This window comes from Clupea harengus, chromosome 24 (genome assembly GCF_900700415.2).
Source record: "Clupea harengus chromosome 24, Ch_v2.0.2, whole genome shotgun sequence".
NCBI classification, from domain to species: domain Eukaryota; kingdom Metazoa; phylum Chordata; class Actinopteri; order Clupeiformes; family Clupeidae; genus Clupea; species Clupea harengus.
The window spans coordinates 9458848-9477827 of record NC_045175.1 but is presented as its reverse complement, the minus strand read 5'-3'; the positions used below and the strand labels follow the sequence as shown (position 1 = coordinate 9477827).

At 43.1% G+C, this 18980-nt stretch overlaps 1 protein-coding gene across 2 annotated transcripts; it reads left to right on the top strand.

Moving 5' to 3' along the window:
- Positions 1-6: 6 nt before the first annotated feature.
- On the top strand, positions 7-18670 carry xpo1a (exportin 1 (CRM1 homolog, yeast) a). Of its 2 annotated transcripts, none has more exons than XM_031561887.2 (25): positions 7-790; positions 1591-1720; positions 1880-1978; positions 2139-2211; positions 2342-2403; positions 2540-2584; positions 4172-4353; positions 4635-4683; positions 5169-5288; positions 5744-5872; positions 6179-6337; positions 7375-7572; positions 7927-8065; positions 8413-8594; positions 10009-10165; positions 10472-10635; positions 11460-11594; positions 12169-12352; positions 12485-12591; positions 12969-13163; positions 13517-13685; positions 14064-14198; positions 14659-14815; positions 15049-15145; positions 17332-18670. In XM_031561887.2, exons 2-25 carry the CDS (start codon positions 1595-1597, stop codon positions 17476-17478), a joined length of 3210 nt encoding a protein of 1069 aa, XP_031417747.1. In that variant the 5' UTR covers positions 7-790; positions 1591-1594; the 3' UTR covers positions 17479-18670. The 2 variants fall into 2 exon arrangements, with proteins under 2 accessions (XP_031417747.1, XP_031417746.1); XM_031561886.2 differs by having other exon boundaries at positions 8-790; positions 1877-1978.
- The last annotated feature ends 310 nt before the right edge of the window (positions 18671-18980 follow it).

Below are 18980 nucleotides of genomic sequence, written 5' to 3'. Positions count from 1 at the left end.
CTATAGCAACCAGCCAATCCCCTGTCGCATTGGGTGTGTCCACAGTCCAAATTTTACGCGGCGCTATGGGCTGAAAACTAAACCGAGATGGAATATCCCAGTCTGAACCGGTTTCAACCGGTCTTGGGTTGATGCATGAGATGGGAGAAAGAAGAGCTGTTTTTTCACTTTCAAAGAGCTCTGCTTTAAAAGAATATTTTTGCATAGTTAAAGTAATAAACTAAATACTGTTTTGTTTTGTGTATATGGGCAGGAATCGCGTCTTCAGTATGGCACCGTAAATATAGTTAGCCTGCTAGCTGGAGGACTCAAGTCATTGGTGGCCATACATAGCAAGCTAAGTTGCTAACAGGGGACCTAGCTGTAGCTAGCTAATTCGTAGCTATATCGAATTCCTTGCACGCGTCAGTAAGCATTAATTACGATAGCCAGCTCTGCGTAGATGGGAATTTACCACATGTGCAATAATTGCAAGTAAATACTTTTCTGGCTGGAGATACAGTGTAATGTAGTTAGCTAGTGTATTAGCTAGCTGCTAAGCAACTGTAAGGCATATCACATTGCTAATGAGCAAGAACACCAGCTAGCGTCAAGATACTGCTATTGCTATCGTGACACCATGAGATAACTTAATGCCGTTAGCGTGAACGTTAGCTACCTATTGAAGAATCTGCGGGAACACTGACAACTTTTTTGAGGAAAAAGAATTGTGAAAGTAGGGAACCAAATAGCCAGTGAGTTGCCCCGAAACTGCTATTCTTTCATCGAAACGAGAAGTATTTTAAAGCAGGTAAGTTGGAATAAGGGGCAAGTTAGCAAACTTTGTCAGCTAGCTAACAAACCTAACGTTAGCTAACGTAAAGGTGTTATGTTTATGATATGAAGTGGAAATGCTTGTAACCCTTAAGTTTACATTTTATTATGATTTTGGTCACTACATTGTTTACACTATTGCGTTTTGCTTTTTCAAAACTAAAAGCTCACGAATGAACCAGCTCTGCCATGCGTAAAGCAAAGTATGGGAGTGCGATGCTTGTCCGTCAGTTGACTCCGTAGCTAGCTAACCAGTGGGCTCGCAAAGGTGCCAAGGCGTTAATGTTACTAGCCATTGCTAGCTTAATTTACAACGACAAATGCGTTTCGAAATGATAAGAGCCTGGAATTAGCGAAGATGCTGGAAAAGTGTTTAATATTTAACCACCGTGAAGTATTGAACATTTTTAATTCTTTACGGTTCAGTAATGCATCCTCAAGGCAAACGTGCCCACCACACAAATTGGCTAAGTTACACATTGTCGCTAGCTGAGGCTTAAAAGATATTTGAACTTTGTTTTGGAGTAGGTAACGTTACCGCTGTCACACTGTTCATTCGGCCAAGCACATTTGGACAAAATCCCTAGAAGTAAGCAAGGTTATACCATTCATGCGTAAATTGCAGTTGAGACTACGAGCCTGTTTACAAATATTACAAGTGCTGGCTTGATTATTGCAATGAGCATTTGAGCGACTGGACCAGATATCTTAATCAAACCAACAATTTGTGGTGTTAACATTGGCCTATTTTTTATTTATTTTTTACCCTTCTCGCAGCTCTATGCCAGCAGAGATGACAATGTTAGCGGACCATACAGCACGTCAGCTGCTGGACTTCAGTCAGAAGCTAGACATCAACTTACTTGACAATGTGGTCAACTCGATGTACTACGATGTGGGGACACAGGTGAGCCATATTTTAAAAGCCAATACTTAAAACCTAAAAGGTCTGTATAGCATTAACTTGTTGGCCAAGAATCACATGACTGACACTAACATGAGATATTTCGTGTGAGAACTATGTGTATGACCCATGCTGACCGTATTTTCACGTTTAACATAGCAGAGAATGGCACAGGAAGTCCTTACCAATCTGAAAGACCATCCCGATGCTTGGACAAGAGTGGACACCATTCTTGAGTTCTCACAGAACATGAAGACTAAGGTATGTCCAGTGCCAGTATACATTTGTTTACACTATTCTCCATCAAAATATTCTAAAAGAATGAAACGCCAAACTTTACTCAGTATGTTGTGAAACCTTGGGAAGAAAACTGTCTAAAATGAGTTTCCACTTAAGTGAAATATTTCTTTCCCTCTTGTAGTATTATGCACTTCAGATTCTGGAGACTGTGATCAAAACTCGCTGGAAAATCCTACCCCGAAACCAGTGTGAAGGTGAGCTTTAAGCCATGTCACAGGGTGCATTACGTGCTTTAAAAGCTCTGTGGGATTTAGTATTTCCCCTCACAAAAGATGAACTTGGCTGGCCATAGTTCAATTAATCGTTTGAATCTCCTTATTTTAGGTATTAAGAAGTACGTGGTTGGGCTCATCATCAAGACGTCCTCTGATGCCACAAGTGTAGAGGTAACAAAGCAACAAAAGTTATTTCCAACGTGACCACAAAGTGACTTCCTGCTGTTTATATGCAAATCTAGCTGTGGTGTAAGTTCTCTACATTTATTTATTATCCATTTCTTTATTGGTGTGATTTGTTTTACAGAAGGAGGGAGTGTACATCGCCAAGTTGAACATGATCCTTGTCCAGGTAAATCCACTACCCCAGGTCCTGCGTCAGCCCTTCTATATTTATTACCCTCTTCCATTCATGAAACACAATCAGCCACAAAATTGATTTCGACTGATTGTCAGCCATTGGTTGTCATTCTGCAGTGATTCTTGTTGACTAAGTTTGTAGTGTTTGGCCGACCAGTGTTTGTTTGGAAGTAGTAGGTTGTTTGTGGGAACTTCAGATAACAAGATTGTTGTCCGGAAGAGAGACCACACATGGGTCATCTGTCATACCATAGTGATGAGGGTAACCTCTAAATATGGAAACTGAGTTCACTAACAGTCAGTCAGCATTGCTTCATCCAACCCAAGAGCAGGTGGGTGGGTGGAGGAAAAAGTCACTCATAGTATTGGCTATGAAGGTTTAACTAGGTAATAGGAAGACCATAGTTGGTATGAAGTTGGATTACTGCCCTGATGCACCCCAGTGTTTCCCCCTAAGATAACCGCTATGAGAGTAGACCAATCAGCAGCTGCGTTGCCTGACCGGGCCTGTTGGTATGCAAATGCTTCACCCAACCCTAACAGGGGGAGTAAGTCAAGGTCTGCACAGTACTGAGCAATTGTTTAAGGCAAGTTTGAAACAATGCTGTGACGTGAGCACGCTTTCAAAATGACACGAATAGTTTGTAGTTTATTAATTAACAACATACAAAGTGCATCAAACCAAAAAAATACTTAAGTGCATAGTTTCTCTGAATTGGATTGGCCTGGCTGCTGACTGGGCTTGTTTTGTATACCCAGTAATTCAAGGTGTAAATAAGTTTAGCTAGATTATATACAGGAAGCGCATAGTTTGTGTCAGGTTGCCAAGCTGCCCTGAAGCGTGTGTGTGTGTGTGTGTGTGTGTGTGTGTGTGTGTGTGTGTGTGTGTGTGTGTGTGTGTGTGTGTGTGTGTGTGTGTGTGTGTGTGTGTGTGTGTGAGCGTGAGCGGACTGGCCTGACGGGGCGTGTCTGTGTTCATATCCTGAAGCGTGTCTGTGTGTACAAATAGAATAGAAAAGCCTTTGTTGTCATCACATTTGCATACAACAAAATGTGGAGCGCTGCTCCTGTTGGTGCCACGAGGGTCAACATATAACGCAACAGTAATTAAAATAGCTAAAAAAAGATTAAGAGAACAACAAAGTGCAGTCGTATAGAGTACAAGTACTCCCCCTGAGGTGCGTTGCAAATAAATAAAGTAACATTTTTGTTTTATACACATGAATAAGGTTACTGAGATGGCATAAGTGACTTGCAGTAGAAAAAAGTGACTCGTGTTAATATTTCATAATGAAATTCCATTATTTGGGGCATGTCTGAGTTCTGATGGCCGGTGGGGGGGGAAAAAACTGTCCTTTAGACGCGTGGTCCTTGCTCTGGAGGACCTGTACCGTCTGCCAGAGGGCAGGAGAGTAAACAGGTGGTGGGCTGGGTGTGATGAGTCTTTTAGGATGTTATTGGCCCTGCCGAGGTAGCAGGAGCGGGCAATGTTTTCCAGGTAGGGGAGTGAGCAGGCAGTGATTTTTATTTTTTGAGCTGTGTTGCTGACCCTTTGGTGTGTGTGTGTTTGGCATTGTAGATCCTGAAGCAGGAGTGGCCTAAGCACTGGCCCACGTTCATCAGCGACATCGTGGGGGCGAGCCGCACCAGCGAGAGCCTGTGCCAGAACAACATGATCATCCTCAAGCTGCTCAGCGAGGAGGTGTTCGACTTCTCCAGCGGACAGATGACTCAGGTCAAAGCCAAGCACCTGAAGGACAGGTAACCCCACCCCTCCGCTCAGGCGATTAAAGGGTTAAAGGTTAAACCATGTAGCAATGAGATACGAGTTTTGTTAAGTGATTAGTTGTTTACCTCATTGAGTTTTGCTTGCTGGCTTGGTCAAGGAATTCATTTCTAATTTAGTTTTTTTTATTTATGTTTGTAAGAGTAAAGGATGGATCTTTTCAATTTCTAGTGCAGGTTCTGTCCCAGCCTCGTATAGAACCACATTCTCATAGGCACATTGCCATATTATTTTCTCTTTTCCCCCCTCTTTACAGCATGTGTAACGAATTCTCCCAAATATTCCAGCTTTGCCAATTTGTCATGGTGAGTAAGATGCTCTTCTTTTATGTCTTATGACGACGGAAACACTGATATCGCGATCATTTTCTGTAATGCCCACTTTAATTAAGACCTTTGTCAGGTTTTTAATGGCACACACGACACACTGGAACACAAGGTGCTGTCCTTGATTGTAATCCAAAGTTATTAGATATCTCCTGAAGGACCCTTAGCTGTCCGTTCAGTGTACACTAAAAACAAATAAAAACCTCCTGTGTTTGTACACAGCCCTGGTTCTGTAGATGGGGAACAAACAAGGTGGCTCAGACCTAAGAATAGCGTTTTGCCCTGTCTGAGCCAGTCAACAACATTGCCTCTGGAGCACTGAAAGAAGTGGTGTTATATGATTGGCTGTCTTTCTCCCGGATTTAGTACGGCACATTTTTAAGTAGCAGCTGAAAGAGACATGTACTGCACCATCACTTCATGGTCATAACAATGAAGTATCTTCTGCCTTGTCCCCCTCGCAGGAGAACTCCCAGAATGCACCGCTGGTCCACGCCACCCTGGAGACGCTGCTGCGCTTCCTCAACTGGATTCCACTGGGCTATATTTTCGAGACCAAACTCATCAGCACACTGGTGTACAAGGTGTGCCTCCCTCTTGCCAAAGTCCCTTCTTCAATATGAACACTCCTGATTGAGCTCACAAAATAATGCAGTGGGCTATGAACTCAATGTCACACATATATATATATATATATATATATATATTTTTTTTTTTCATGCAAATACAGTCATTTTGAAATATGCCTGTTGTATAAGTTTAAAATGATACCATGATTTGATCAATGATACCATTTTGTGCTCACACACTCACTATCCTCTCACAAAGGCGTGCTTGCATTGGTCTGCTTGCAAGCACGTAAGAAACAGAGGAATATAAACGCTAACTTGGGCCATTTCAATGCTGGTTTGTTACGTGTTGCATTCTGGCAGGGTCTCAGGTTCCGACAGTTTTTCCCTACTTTAACCGTCGTTGCCATGACACTGTGATTATTGAATGACAGTGGGTGTCATGCAACTTTGTGCGTTCTCTTTTGTAGTTTTTGAACGTGCCGATGTTCCGGAATGTGACGTTGAAGTGCTTGACTGAAATTGCTGGCGTCAGTGTGAACCAGTACGAGGAGCAGTTCGTCAACCTTTTCAGTCTGACTATGATGCAGCTCAAACAGGTAACCCAAGGGCTTTGCACTGTATACACACACCCACACACCCGCACACATGCACACAGACACAGAACTCTGCACAATGCCACCCTCTAGTGGTGTGCCAGGCGCTTAATTTGTCCAATTATCTTAGCTGAATGTTGAGTGCTGTTCTGTTACAATTACAATGAGTTACAAAAAGCATTTCATAGCTTTGGCTGTGAAATTGGGGTGTGAGTCTGTTTATCAGTGAAAGTGCCAAGCCGTCCTCAAGACCACTGAGCCTACTGAATTCAGCTTCTCATATACCATTTCCTCCCCACCTGTTGGCAGATGCTTCCACTGAACACCAACATCAGGGTGGCGTACGCGAACGGCAAGGACGACGAGCAGAACTTCATCCAGAACCTGAGCCTGTTCCTGTGCACCTTCCTCAAGGAGCACGGCCAGCTCATCGAGAAGAGGCCCAACCTGAGAGAGACGCTCATGGAGGTGTGTACCACATGGGGAATACATACACACACACACACACACACACACACACACACACACATTCTGCTGTCTAGTCAATCTCATTAGCTTTGTGTAACACACACACACACACACACAAACACAGGTATGCACGTAAACATGTGCCATCTAGCTGGGTCCCGAGTTGCCATGCAGTCCACTGAATCTAATAAGCTCCAAGAAGCAATTTTACAGGAGGGGCTATCTCAGTTTTGCTTACCCATATTTCTTTTAGATTTGGGTGTTAAGGCCTGTCCAATCTGCCATCAAAATCTACTGAACATGTTTATTACGCACTCCGCTATGTCTGCATGTGTGATTGCCCTGGTCTAGCTTTGCCATTTGAACCCTCTCACACAACACTCCTGAATGAGTTCACAACATTATGCAGTGAGCTATGAACTAGCTGGATACTCTTTTTCATGCAAATACAGTAATTATTAAATATGCCTGTTGTATTAGCTTAAAATTATAACATAATTTGATGAACAATGATTCCATTTTGTGCACACACACTCACTATCCTCTCACAAAGGCGTGCTTGCATTGGTCTGCTTGCAAGCACGTAAGAAACAGAGGAATATAAAAGGAAATGGAGACCTCAGTAATGCTGGTTTGCTGCTCGCATCTCTGCAGCGTCTCTGTTCCTACACCTCCTGATACTCGTGTTAGAGTCGCTGCTCACACACACACACACACACACACACACACACACACGCTTAGACACACACATACGGTTAGACCCACACATTCTGCTGTATATTCAATCTCATTAGCTTTGTGTAACACACACACACACACACACACACACACACACACACGGGAATGCACGTAAACATGTGTACACACATTCAGCCATCTAGCCAGGCCCCGAGTTGCCATGTAGTCCACCGAATATAATAAGCTCCAAGAAGCAATTTTACAGGAGGGGCTATTTCAGTTTTTCCAAGTCATTCAGTTTCTTAAAATGATGGTGGATGAATTCCATTCAACCCATTGTCCCCTTTCTCTTGCCGTAGGCCCTGCACTACATGCTGCTGGTGTCTGAGGTGGAGGAGACGGAGATCTTCAAGATCTGCCTGGAGTACTGGAACCACCTGGCCGCCGAGCTGTACCGCGAGAGCCCCTTCTCGACCTCCACGTCCCCGCTGCTCTCCGGCAGCCACAGCTTCGACGTGCCGCCCCGCAGACACCTCTACCTGCCCGTGCTGTCCAAGGTGAGTTTGTTTGTTTGTTTATTAATTGTTTTTCTAAATCCAAATTCCTGCAGTGACATTGAAGCCCACATCTCTATGCTAATCTCTCTACAGTCACTCTCTTTCCTTATCTCTCTCTCTCTCTCTCTCTCTCTCTCTCTGTCTCTCTGTCTGTCTTTCTCTCTCTCTTGTTATCTGTGTCATGGATCATGTTTTTTTTTTTCGGAATCCTGTCTTTGTTATCTCTTTCACCCTGACATAGTGCCTTAGGAGACATATTCCCACCCCACCTGTGGATCATTTTCCAAGAACTCCATGCCCCTGCCGTGTGTTCTTGACCTTTGACCTCTGTGCTATTGGTTAATCCCTCTGTAGGTGCGTACGTTGATGGTGAGCCGCATGGCCAAGCCCGAGGAGGTGCTGGTGGTGGAGAACGACCAGGGCGAGGTGGTGCGGGAGTTCATGAAGGACACGGACTCCATCAACCTCTACAAGAACATGAGAGAGACTCTAGGTGAGCGCAAAGTCGAGTCGAACGGTCTTAAAGGCAACGCATGCAAATATTTTCAATTAAAATGCAACGTAAATTAACAGCTGGGCTTGTATGGACATGAAGCAAACAACGATAATTAATTCTTTAGGTCAGGTGAGATTTAAATTTGATTGTGTTGTTAGGAAAAATGCTAACATGTCGGTATGTATTGAGAGTTATGGAATTACCCGACAGTCTTGGTGTTTTTTTGCTTTTATTCATTATGCTCAAAACACAGCAACTTTTTTTCATTCTTGCTTTTGACCTGAGATGTTATAACTCGTCCTCTTGTCTCTCTCTCTCTCTCTCTCTCTCTCTCTGTCCCTCAGTGTACCTGACTCATCTGGACTACGCCGACACGGAACGCATCATGACCGAGAAGCTGCACAACCAGGTGAACGGAACCGAGTGGTCGTGGCGGAACCTGAACACGCTCTGTTGGGCCATCGGTTCCATCAGTGGAGCCATGCACGAGGAGGACGAGAAGAGGTTCCTCGTCACAGTCATCAAGGTCCGCAACGCCCTTTTTCATTCCACTCTGCTGACCCGTACAGCCTCGACCATCTGATAATTGTACACCTAAACCTTCTTAATCCACACATAATTGTTCAGTGTTGTGCAATGCAGCATTGAATGGGCATACAGTGCATGATAACCTTGAGCACTTAGCTATGCCATCTCTAATACACCTGTTGTACTCTAAATACATACCCAAACTTGCCTAGCCCCTTGAAATTGTTTTAATGCATGCATAGATTAGTACAGACATAGTTAAGCCGTCCTTAAAATTTCCGTTTGTTTGCCGTAACCCGACCAACTCGATCAAATTGGGTCTGACCTATATTTTTTTTCCGCCCATCTCTGCTCATAATAATCATTGGAGAAGGATGGAAGTTGCATCTGTGTCAACGCTTCTGTTGGCTACTCTTTTAATAGAACAAAAAAAAAAATCACAAAGTTACAGTTTTAAACTGTGTCTGTGAGAGAGTTAGTGGCAGTTGTTTTCCCTCTCTTAGGCACTTCTACGTTGGAGCAGTGTATGAGCATTGTAATGCATGATGTTCTGTTATTGAAGATAGATTAGTGTGGACGGAGGGGTAGACGAAGAAATTGCGTTTTCAGTTTTACCTGGGTTAATGTGGACAAAAATGATATATATATTTTCCTACCTGCTTATCCTAACATATTTTTACGGATGGCCTTATACTAATGCAGCAGGTTATTAAGGCCATGCATGTCCAATCTTCCATCAAAATCTACTGATTTTATTACGCACTCCGCTGTGTCTGCATGTGTGATTGCGCTGATCTAGCTTTGCCATTTGAACCCTCTCACACAAAAGTCCCTTCTTCAATATGAACAATCTTGAATGAGTTCGCAACATTATGCAGTGAGCTATGAACTGAATGTCATATATAGCTGGATACTCTTTTTCATGCAAATACAGTCATTTTGAAATATGCCTGTTGTATTAGTTTAAAATGATACCATAATTTGATGACCAATGATTTGATACTATTTTGTGCACACACACACACACACACACACACTATCCTCTCACAAAGGCGTGCTTGCATTGGTCTGCTTGCAAGCACGTAAGAAACAGAGGAATATAAAAGGAAATGGAGACCTCAGTAATGCTGGTTTGCTGCTCGCATCTCTGCAGCGTCTCTGTTCCTACACCTCCTGATACTCGTGTCAGAGTCGCTGCTCTTGACTTTATATGTGGTCTTGAAAATAATAAGCAGTTGAATAAACAATTTCAAGCAGTAGTTTAAAGCACAAACTGGACTATAGATTGTTATGCTATAGGCGAGACGGGCCTAGGTTAAATATGTAGTTGAGATAGTCAAAGTATTTTTGTTGTGTGTCCTGTAAACGCTGAGTTGTGACTGTGTGTGTGTGTTTTCATGGCTGTGCTGCAGGACCTACTGGGCTTGTGTGAACAGAAGAGGGGGAAGGACAACAAAGCCATCATCGCCTCCAACATCATGTACATCGTAGGCCAGTACCCACGATTCCTGCGGGCTCACTGGAAGTTCCTCAAGACCGTCGTCAACAAGCTCTTCGAGTTCATGCACGGTGAGTCCTGGTGTCCCCACGTTTGTAATTGATATAATTTAATCGATAACATAACGGTATCAGGATATGTGTTGTATACATTTGTGTGTGTATGAATAACATATTGATTAACGTGTTGATTAATCAGGATATCTGTTACATACGCATATACATATATTTCTGTGTGTCAGTCAATCGATCCTAGAGTGGGACACACTTTAGTAACTTCTCAGTCTTCCTCTAAGGCAGAAATGTAGCAATGTATCCGAGTGAAGCCGACACTCGTCCTCGTCCCTTGTGTTAATGCTGATGTTTCTGGCCGCGCAGAGACCCATGACGGCGTGCAGGACATGGCGTGCGACACCTTCATCAAGATCGCCCAGAAGTGCCGGCGGCACTTTGTCCAGGTGCAGGTGGGCGAGGTGATGCCCTTCATTGACGAGATCCTCAACAACATCAACACAATCATCTGTGACCTCCAGCCACAGCAGGTCAGAACCTCATCAATGGATCCTGATTTGATACTGCAATTTGATTGACTGGTCACCTCTAGAAACATAAGAACTTCTCACTGAGGGCAGGGCCAGACTACTTGGTCATTAAGAGGCTATCACATACAGAGTCATGGAGTCTGTGTACATTCATTCACCCAAAGCCTGATTGTTTAATAGAAATGAGTAATCCTCAGCAGCTAAAAGCAAGCATATGGTGAAGGCTTCCCGTCCTATTTTTTAGTGGATTATGCAGTAAGCTATGAACTCAATGTCATATATAGCTGGATACTCTTTTTCATGCAAATACAGTAATTATGAAATAGGCCTGTTGCATTAGCTTAAAATTATACCATCATTTGATGAAAAATGATTCCATTTTGTGCACACACACTCACTATCCTCTCACAAAGGCGTGCTTGCATTGGTCTGCTTGCAAGCACGTAAGAAACAGAGGAATATAAAAGGAAATGGAGACCTCAGTAATGCTGGTTTGCTGCTCGCATCTCTGCAGCGTCTCTGTTCCTACACCTCCTGATACTCGTGTTAGAGTCGCTGCTCTTGGCTTTATATGAGATCTTGATTATTCATCGGAATTTGTAAATAATAAGCACTATTATTTATTAAAAACTATTTCAAGCAGTAGTTTGAAGCACAAACTGGACTATAGATTGTAATGTTATAGGCAAGGCGGGCCTAGTTTAAAGATGTAGTTGGGAAGTTGAGACAAACAGGTGAACAGCGAACAGATCTGTATACCTCTCTCGGTAGAAAAAAAAATCCTGAATTGAGCTTCTTTCCTTTTTCTCTTGTCTTCGGCACAGGTGCACACGTTTTACGAGGCGGTGGGCTACATGATCGGGGCGCAGACGGACCAGGCCGTGCAGGAGCACCTGATCGAGAAGTACATGTTGCTACCCAACCAGGTGTGGGACAGCATCATCCAGCAGGCCACAAAGGTGAGTCTGTGGAGATGGAGGCATTTTTAGGCACTGAGTGTAAATCTCAATGAAATATGTGGGACACATGGCATTTTGACACATTTTCAATCAGGCTCTTATAGAAGTGTTAAATGATATACGGCTGAGGTCTAATGGTCTTTTTGGGAAGTCCAGTTAACAGCTGCAGGTCATTCAGAATGCTGCTGCTGCTGCTAGAGTTGTATCTCGGACCAAGAACAGAGCACATTACTCCAGTTCTAAAATATTTACACTGGCTTCCAGTTAGTTACCCATAGAAGCAAAACATGCTTTTTAAGCCAAGGCAGTGGTGGTCTGTCATAGAGACTCCGTTTGGATGGTTTAAATAGTGGAGAAAAGGACTTTAAATTGCACGATGGTCAGCTTGGCTGTGAAATATTCAGCAGACATTACTTTGCACAAACAGCTTTGACTGAATCACAAGTTTCACCATTTGGGATGTATAGTTTCAGTGGTCACAATGAAGAAGAATGGTGTCGTCCAGGGTTTTTGTTTGTTTGTTTGTTTGTTTGTATATTTTTCTGACTTCCTCTCATCTGCTGGTCTCTGTCAGAACGTGGACATCCTGAAGGACCCGGAGACGGTGCGCCAGCTGGGCAGCATCCTGAAGACCAACGTGCGGGCCTGCAAGGCCGTGGGCCACCCCTTCGTCGTCCAGCTGGGCCGCATCTACCTGGACATGCTCAACGTCTACAAGTGCCTGAGCGAGAACATCTCCTCCGCCATCCAGACCAATGGTGAGTTCGGTCTCGCCGTTTAAATAAAAGAAAAAACGCATAAACACGCGCGCACACAATGTGAGAAGTTGGTATGTTTCCTTTGTGTTTGTCGGTTGTGTGATTTTTGCCCCTCTGCTGTGCACCTCTCAGGTGAGATGGTGACCAAGCAGCCGCTGATCCGCAGCATGCGCACGGTGAAGAGGGAGACGCTGAAGCTCATCTCCGGCTGGGTCAGCCGCTCCAACGACCCGCAGATGGTCAGTCAGGAAACACACTCAAGAAGAAAATTAACATCCACACATACACACACACACTCTCACTCACTGAGACACTTTTTCTGGAAGTCCTTTTTAAATCTCAAGAGATGTTGGCTCACATTAACAGAAGAGGTCCTCTCAACCTCGTAGTTATAAATAGACATAATATAAAAATAACAATATAACAGGAAGATAACGTGAGTATCAAGTATACAGTATACACATTAACACATATACACAAACTGTACTTTTCCGGGACGGTAAACTTGCCTAGTGTTCGGCACATCAGTAACTTGTATCTGAGATGTCTAAGGTTCTTTCATATGTTCCATGGGTTTCACCTGTTGTTCCTTCTCTGTTTTGTTCTCGTCTCTCAGGTGGGGGAGAACTTCGTCCCACCACTGCTGGAGGCTGTCTTGATTGACTACCAGCGGAACGTTCCGGCAGCCAGAGAACCGGAAGTTCTGAGCACCATGGCAACCATTGTCAACAAGCTGGGAGGGCACATCACTGGGGAGATCCCCAAGATATTCGATGCCGTGTTTGAATGTACCCTAAACATGATTAATAAGGTGAGGCTGATTGCTCCAACACATGCGTTTAGCTCCCACACTTCATATTAGAACCCAACACGGCACAAAACACGCTGATCCTTTATACTTTTCCTGTACTCTGGATTTGTATCTATCAACAGTGTCTGCTTCAATGAATAAATGTAATGCAGATGTTTCAGCCAAAATGTTTAACATTGCTGTCTTCTGCACTGAGAAACAAACAAATGAACATTTGAAATAAACATGCTTGATTTTGTTTCTCTTTCATTTACATAAGTGCATCCTCTGATGTTAATGAAGTCTTATGGATTTTGTATTGTGTGTGTGTGTGTGTGTGTGTGTGTGTGTGTGTGTGTTCATTGTTGCTGCAGGACTTTGAGGAGTACCCCGAGCACAGGACGCACTTCTTCTACCTGCTGCAGGCGGTCAACTCCCAGTGCTTCCCTGCATTCCTATCCATCCCTCCGGCCCAGTTCAAGCTGGTGCTGGACTCCATCATCTGGGCCTTCAAGCACACCATGCGCAACGTGGCCGACACCGGTCAGTACGCCCGGGTTGCTCACGAGAAGAATGTTTGATCTAGAAATGCAGTGTGTCTAAAACTGCTTAAAGGGGAGGAAAACAAAGCATGTTAAATATTTTTGGGTAGTTTAATTATTTCCCCAAATTTTTTTTTTGTAAAATTCTCTAATGTGGTTAATACCTCATGTCACGAATGTGTTTCTTGAATTCTAAAGTTTCTGAAATTACGTATCCTTTGCCTTTTTTCTAGCTTTAGAAACGGCTAAAGGGTAGTAAGTTGGCCTCTTCAACTCTCCCCTGACGTTTTTTAAACTTGCAGAAACCTTGAAGGGTAGAAACAAATTCGTCAATCTCTTACAACTTGTTTTTGCGCCTCTCCGCCTCTTTGTCTCGCAGGTCTGCAGATCCTCTACACGCTCCTTCAGAACGTCACCCAGGAAGAGGCTGCTGCCCAGAGCTTTTATCAGACCTACTTCTGTGACATCCTGCAGCACATCCTCTCCGTCGTCACGGATACGTCTCACACGGCCGGTGAGTCACCGTCTCAGATCAGATCAGAGTTCAGTCAAGAGGGGGAAAGGGTTTGTGGCAGGCAGAGTTACAAGATGGAGAAGTGTTTCACGTGTCAAATCATCCTTGTTCAAGACCAAACTTGGGCTTCTACAGTGTTGCACTAAAAGCTTTTATACGTTCAGTACAATGTCATGCCCTGTGTACTGAATTATGGACATGCATGTCATTTAGTAGTGGATAGAAAAAAATGTAAAGATCATGACACAACCTTTAGTATTTGATTAGATTTGCTAATGATTTGTCAAATTAGAAGTTTGTCAATTGTAAGAATTTGCAAATAATAGTATATTTAAATGACATCTAATCCCAATCCTGCAAATGAAATTACAGAATTAACAAAACACTGATACCGGATCAGTTCTTTAGTTTCCTTGACGCATGCACTCACTCAGCCCTTACCCTCTCCGATCCTTCTCAGGCCTGACGATGCACGCGTCCATCCTGGCTTACATGTTCAACCTGGTGGAGGAGGGCAAGATCAGCGTAGCCCTCAACGCCAGCGCCGTCAGCAACCAGGTCTACGTGCAGGAGTATGTGGCCAACCTGCTCAAAACAGCCTTCCCCCATCTGCAAGAGTAAGTAGGAAAACCCCCTGTGTGTCTGTTATACAGGAGCAGCTAGAGTGAGTCATTTCAGCGTGAAACAGGCCGTAGACCTTCATGCCCTTGTAAATGACAGAGACGTGATTAAGTTAAGATGCTCGACCGCAGTCACAGTAGAGCATAAGCATGCATTGCAGCTTTTAATGGTTTAATGGTGCCCCCTTTGGTTACTGAGTTTCCCTGTTGGTTGTGCGGCTTTTCTGCAGTGCCCAGGTGAAGATTTTCGTCACCGGACTCTTCAGCCTCAATCAGGACATTCCCGCTTTCAAGGAGCATCTGAGGGACTTCTTGGTCCAGATCAAGGTAAGTCACTGTTCACCCACTGCTGTTTTACAGAAGTGGAATGGATCTCCCCTGGTCGGCTAATGGTGTATTTCATATGGTGCTGTAACACCACGTCCGTGGTAGAATTACCTATGCATTAGCAGACCCGCCAACATGTACGCATTTTGCGTACCTGTTACGCATTTTGACATCAAAGTACGCTGGTACGAGTTGATGCTCTAAAAGTACACATAACGCTCAATAATGCATTGCCGGTTTTCAACGGGTTCAACCTTCAAAGTCTGTCTGTGCCGAGTTTCCAAGGCGTACATGAAGCAGAAGAGGAGTTTGACCAATCACGGACCCCCTGCCGTTACTATCGTTACTATCCTCTGTATGACCCTCGAAATCAGAGAGTACTAGGTTACTCTGCAGTCAGTAGAATCAACCGCTGTTTAGGTTAGCGATATTTCATTCATACTTACCTAACTCTCCCTTCTCGCCCACATCTGGCCAATTCTTCAAGTGAGGACATTAAGCCAAGTTAAAAATCACTGAAAGGTAAACTGACGATTAATGCAGAGATAAGACGTTAAATTAATTTAATTTTAGCCCACAATGTTAACCATGCGGTTCTCATGTTTGCCATCGATTTTAAAATGGCAAATAGATCTAAGTGTCTTGGCTGTGTTACAAATGGTTTAACGTTACGTTTTCTTGGTGTTTTAATATGACTAATTTCAGACAAACTCTTGTTCGCAAAAACCGCATGCACCTAAAAAATGAATTGATAGTTACTGGGAGAGATGGCCATGCCTCCGTTCTTCCAGACTTCCCCACCATGCTTTCTGCACAGTGTGCAATGTCAATATTGACATCAGTAACCAAGGAGCAACAGGTAACGAACACAGTGTGATGCATATTATCAGAGAACCATAGGCCTACTTGTCAAGTGTGAACATGTCCTCAAGTTCATGCTCGAAGTCCGCGACAGCCTTCTACAGTGTCCACACATAGGCCTACGCACAGCTCTTGTCATGTGTAAAAGGCTATATGATTCTACTAATAACAGGCTAATGATAATAGGCTAATAAAACTCTCCCACTGACTAGAATTTAATTAAATGATAAAGAAGTGAACGCAGCGTCATCATTTGGTCTTAGCAGTTGTCTAGTCCTGGTATCACATCATGTCATTGGGCTTGCATTCAAACGTCAGATGTGGGGAGAAAAAGAAAACGTGATGAAACATGACATTTGACAGGTATGAGGCCGTGTTAAATATGTTAATTAAAAAGGAAAAAAAATACAACATGACCATTGTTTGAGAAGGTCCTAAGTAGCCTAGAGTGAAATAACATCCCAAAGGAAATGTATTAGGCCTGCTGCGTATTGCTCACTTGCGCAGATAAAGTTTTTATTAGGCTACGAATTTGTTGTCACAGTTATCACTTATAACAGTAGCCTATCACAGATAACAGTTATCACTTGTTATCACAGTCTTTTTTTTCTTTCATTAGGCCTACTAAAGTTATTCAGAACTGCATTATTTATTAGCTCAGAATGCCGTCTATTGGGTCAAACATGCAACAGCATAGTAACTAATAAAATGAAGGCCACAAAATCTTGGACAGGACAACAGAAAAATCATGGGGGTATACTACATTTACAACAGTTCTCTCTATGCCTCAGATAAATAAGGTCTTTCTTATAAATCATTTATTTATATCTATAAGAGCTGTAGACTAGCCAACATGAATTTCTCTATTCATAATGATTACGTTACCTCCATTCTCAGTTAGACCAATTTCTGTTCTGAAAATAAATGAGGTGTCTTTTCAAAATATATAATGTGTATTGTGTTATGTGCACACTTACATGATCTGACACCGAACCCCCGCCGCACCCCTGGGGTGGTACTCAAACACATTTTCCAATGTTAGCAGGTCTGCATTAGTGAAAATACAACCAGTTGTGTAAGGGGTTCAAAAAGGTGACTTCACTGGTTGACATTATTATTATTAATATTGGACTTTTTTTTTTTTTTGCTGAACTAATACACCAACATCTAGCTTCTGAAGTGTAGTAATACGGTTGATTGCTATTGGTATGGCATTCAAAGTGAAGAAATCCAAAACAATAGAAAGGGGGGAGGGGGGTACATTTAAAACAGAAAAGCTAATCTGTCCTTTCTCCTCCTCATCATCCTCTGTCTGTCTGTCGCAGGAGTTTGCGGGCGAGGACACAAGCGACCTGTTCCTTGAGGAGCGGGAGTCGTCGCTGAGGCAGGCCCAGGAGGAGAAGCACAAGCTGCAGATGTCCGTGCCAGGCATCCTCAACCCCCACGAGCTGCCCGAGGAGATGTGTGACTGAGGTTCCTCCCTGAGGCTACGCCAAAATATTAAAAAACACAAATAAAACACAGAAGCAACGCAGCATGAAAGGGGAGCGGAAGAAGGCGGTGCGTGAACCAGTCACCTGTACAGATTTCGATTTAGTTATGTTTTAGGTTTTGTTGTCCGTTTTTCTTTTCTTTTGGTTTTTCAAAAAAAAAAAAAAAAAAAACTTAACACACACACACAAAAAAAAAATCGTAAGGAAAGAAAAAGAAAAAAACTGCTTGGGGGGGCGTGGAAACTCCCCTTGATCAAAACTGTGCGTGTGTGATGTGTGTGTGCGCTACAAGAGATTGATAGGAGGAGGAAGAGCCGGATGAATTGGTGATGTGATGTGAGGTGGAGTGTCTCCACTATTTATTTTTTTTCTCGACCAAAATCAATGCCAATCTATAAACGAGAGAGAAGCGATACGTTGCACCATCCCTGCCCCCTTACACCCCCTCCACCCCCCCTCCCATTCCTCTTGTTTTTCCACAGCCCACTTTTACACACAACTGCATTTTATACAAAGAAATTAGTGTATTGTCTGTCCAATATCCATCTTGACTTACGTTGAATTGATATGCATAACCATACGGTATATTTCTCTCTTTTAAGAGAGATGCATGAAGTTGGGAAATACAAATTTCTCACTGCTCTTTTGCCCACCCCCGACCCCTCCAAACCCCCCAAATATGAACATCTTTACTTGTTTGTTTATATGTAATATACATTTACACAGGTTCTATGTAGGAGAACGAGAGCGAGTGTGAGTGCCGAGGAGATGGTTCTCAAAACGTGCTTGTTTGAAGCTTGTTTTGTTTTCCTTTTTTCTTTTCTGTATCTGAGGGGTGGAACTTGCCGGACCAGTCAGTGGGTCTTCCCTCCACCCTGTCAGAAAAATGTGAACGTTGGAGCATTTCTGAAATAATAGATGCTGCTTTTTCGTTTTTCTTTTTTTTTTTTTTTTCATTCTTTCTTGTTTGTTTGTTTTTGGTTTGGATTGATTGTTTCGTGGGCAGCACAGGGAGAGGGTGGCTTTGTGGCCGTTGCTGTTGTGGAAAAAGGACGTCGTTGAGAAACGGCAGCGCCACCCAGTAAGAAGGCAGGAGAGTTGTGTGCATATCGTTCCTGTTTGTAAAGCTGTCTTAGTACTAAGGGAACATAAAGTTGGTTATTTTTACAAACCTGAAGTGTGTTGGTGTGCTTTTTAAAATTGGTATGTATTTGTGTTTGAATGTGATTGTTTTACTTTACCTTATACCATTGTTATAGTTTGCCTTTTCTGAACACAACACCCTTGATTGTTAAAGTAGCAGAAGGCTATACAAGCACGTTAAATATTTATTTAGATGTGTATCTTACTAATTTTGCCTGATGGCCCTTAATGTTTATAGTTGGGCCACTAATTAGGTTTTATTCTGGGTTGACGAAGAAAAGCAGCTAAACAACCAAAAATATACATTTTCCATTGCGTAACAAGCAACGCATTGCGTT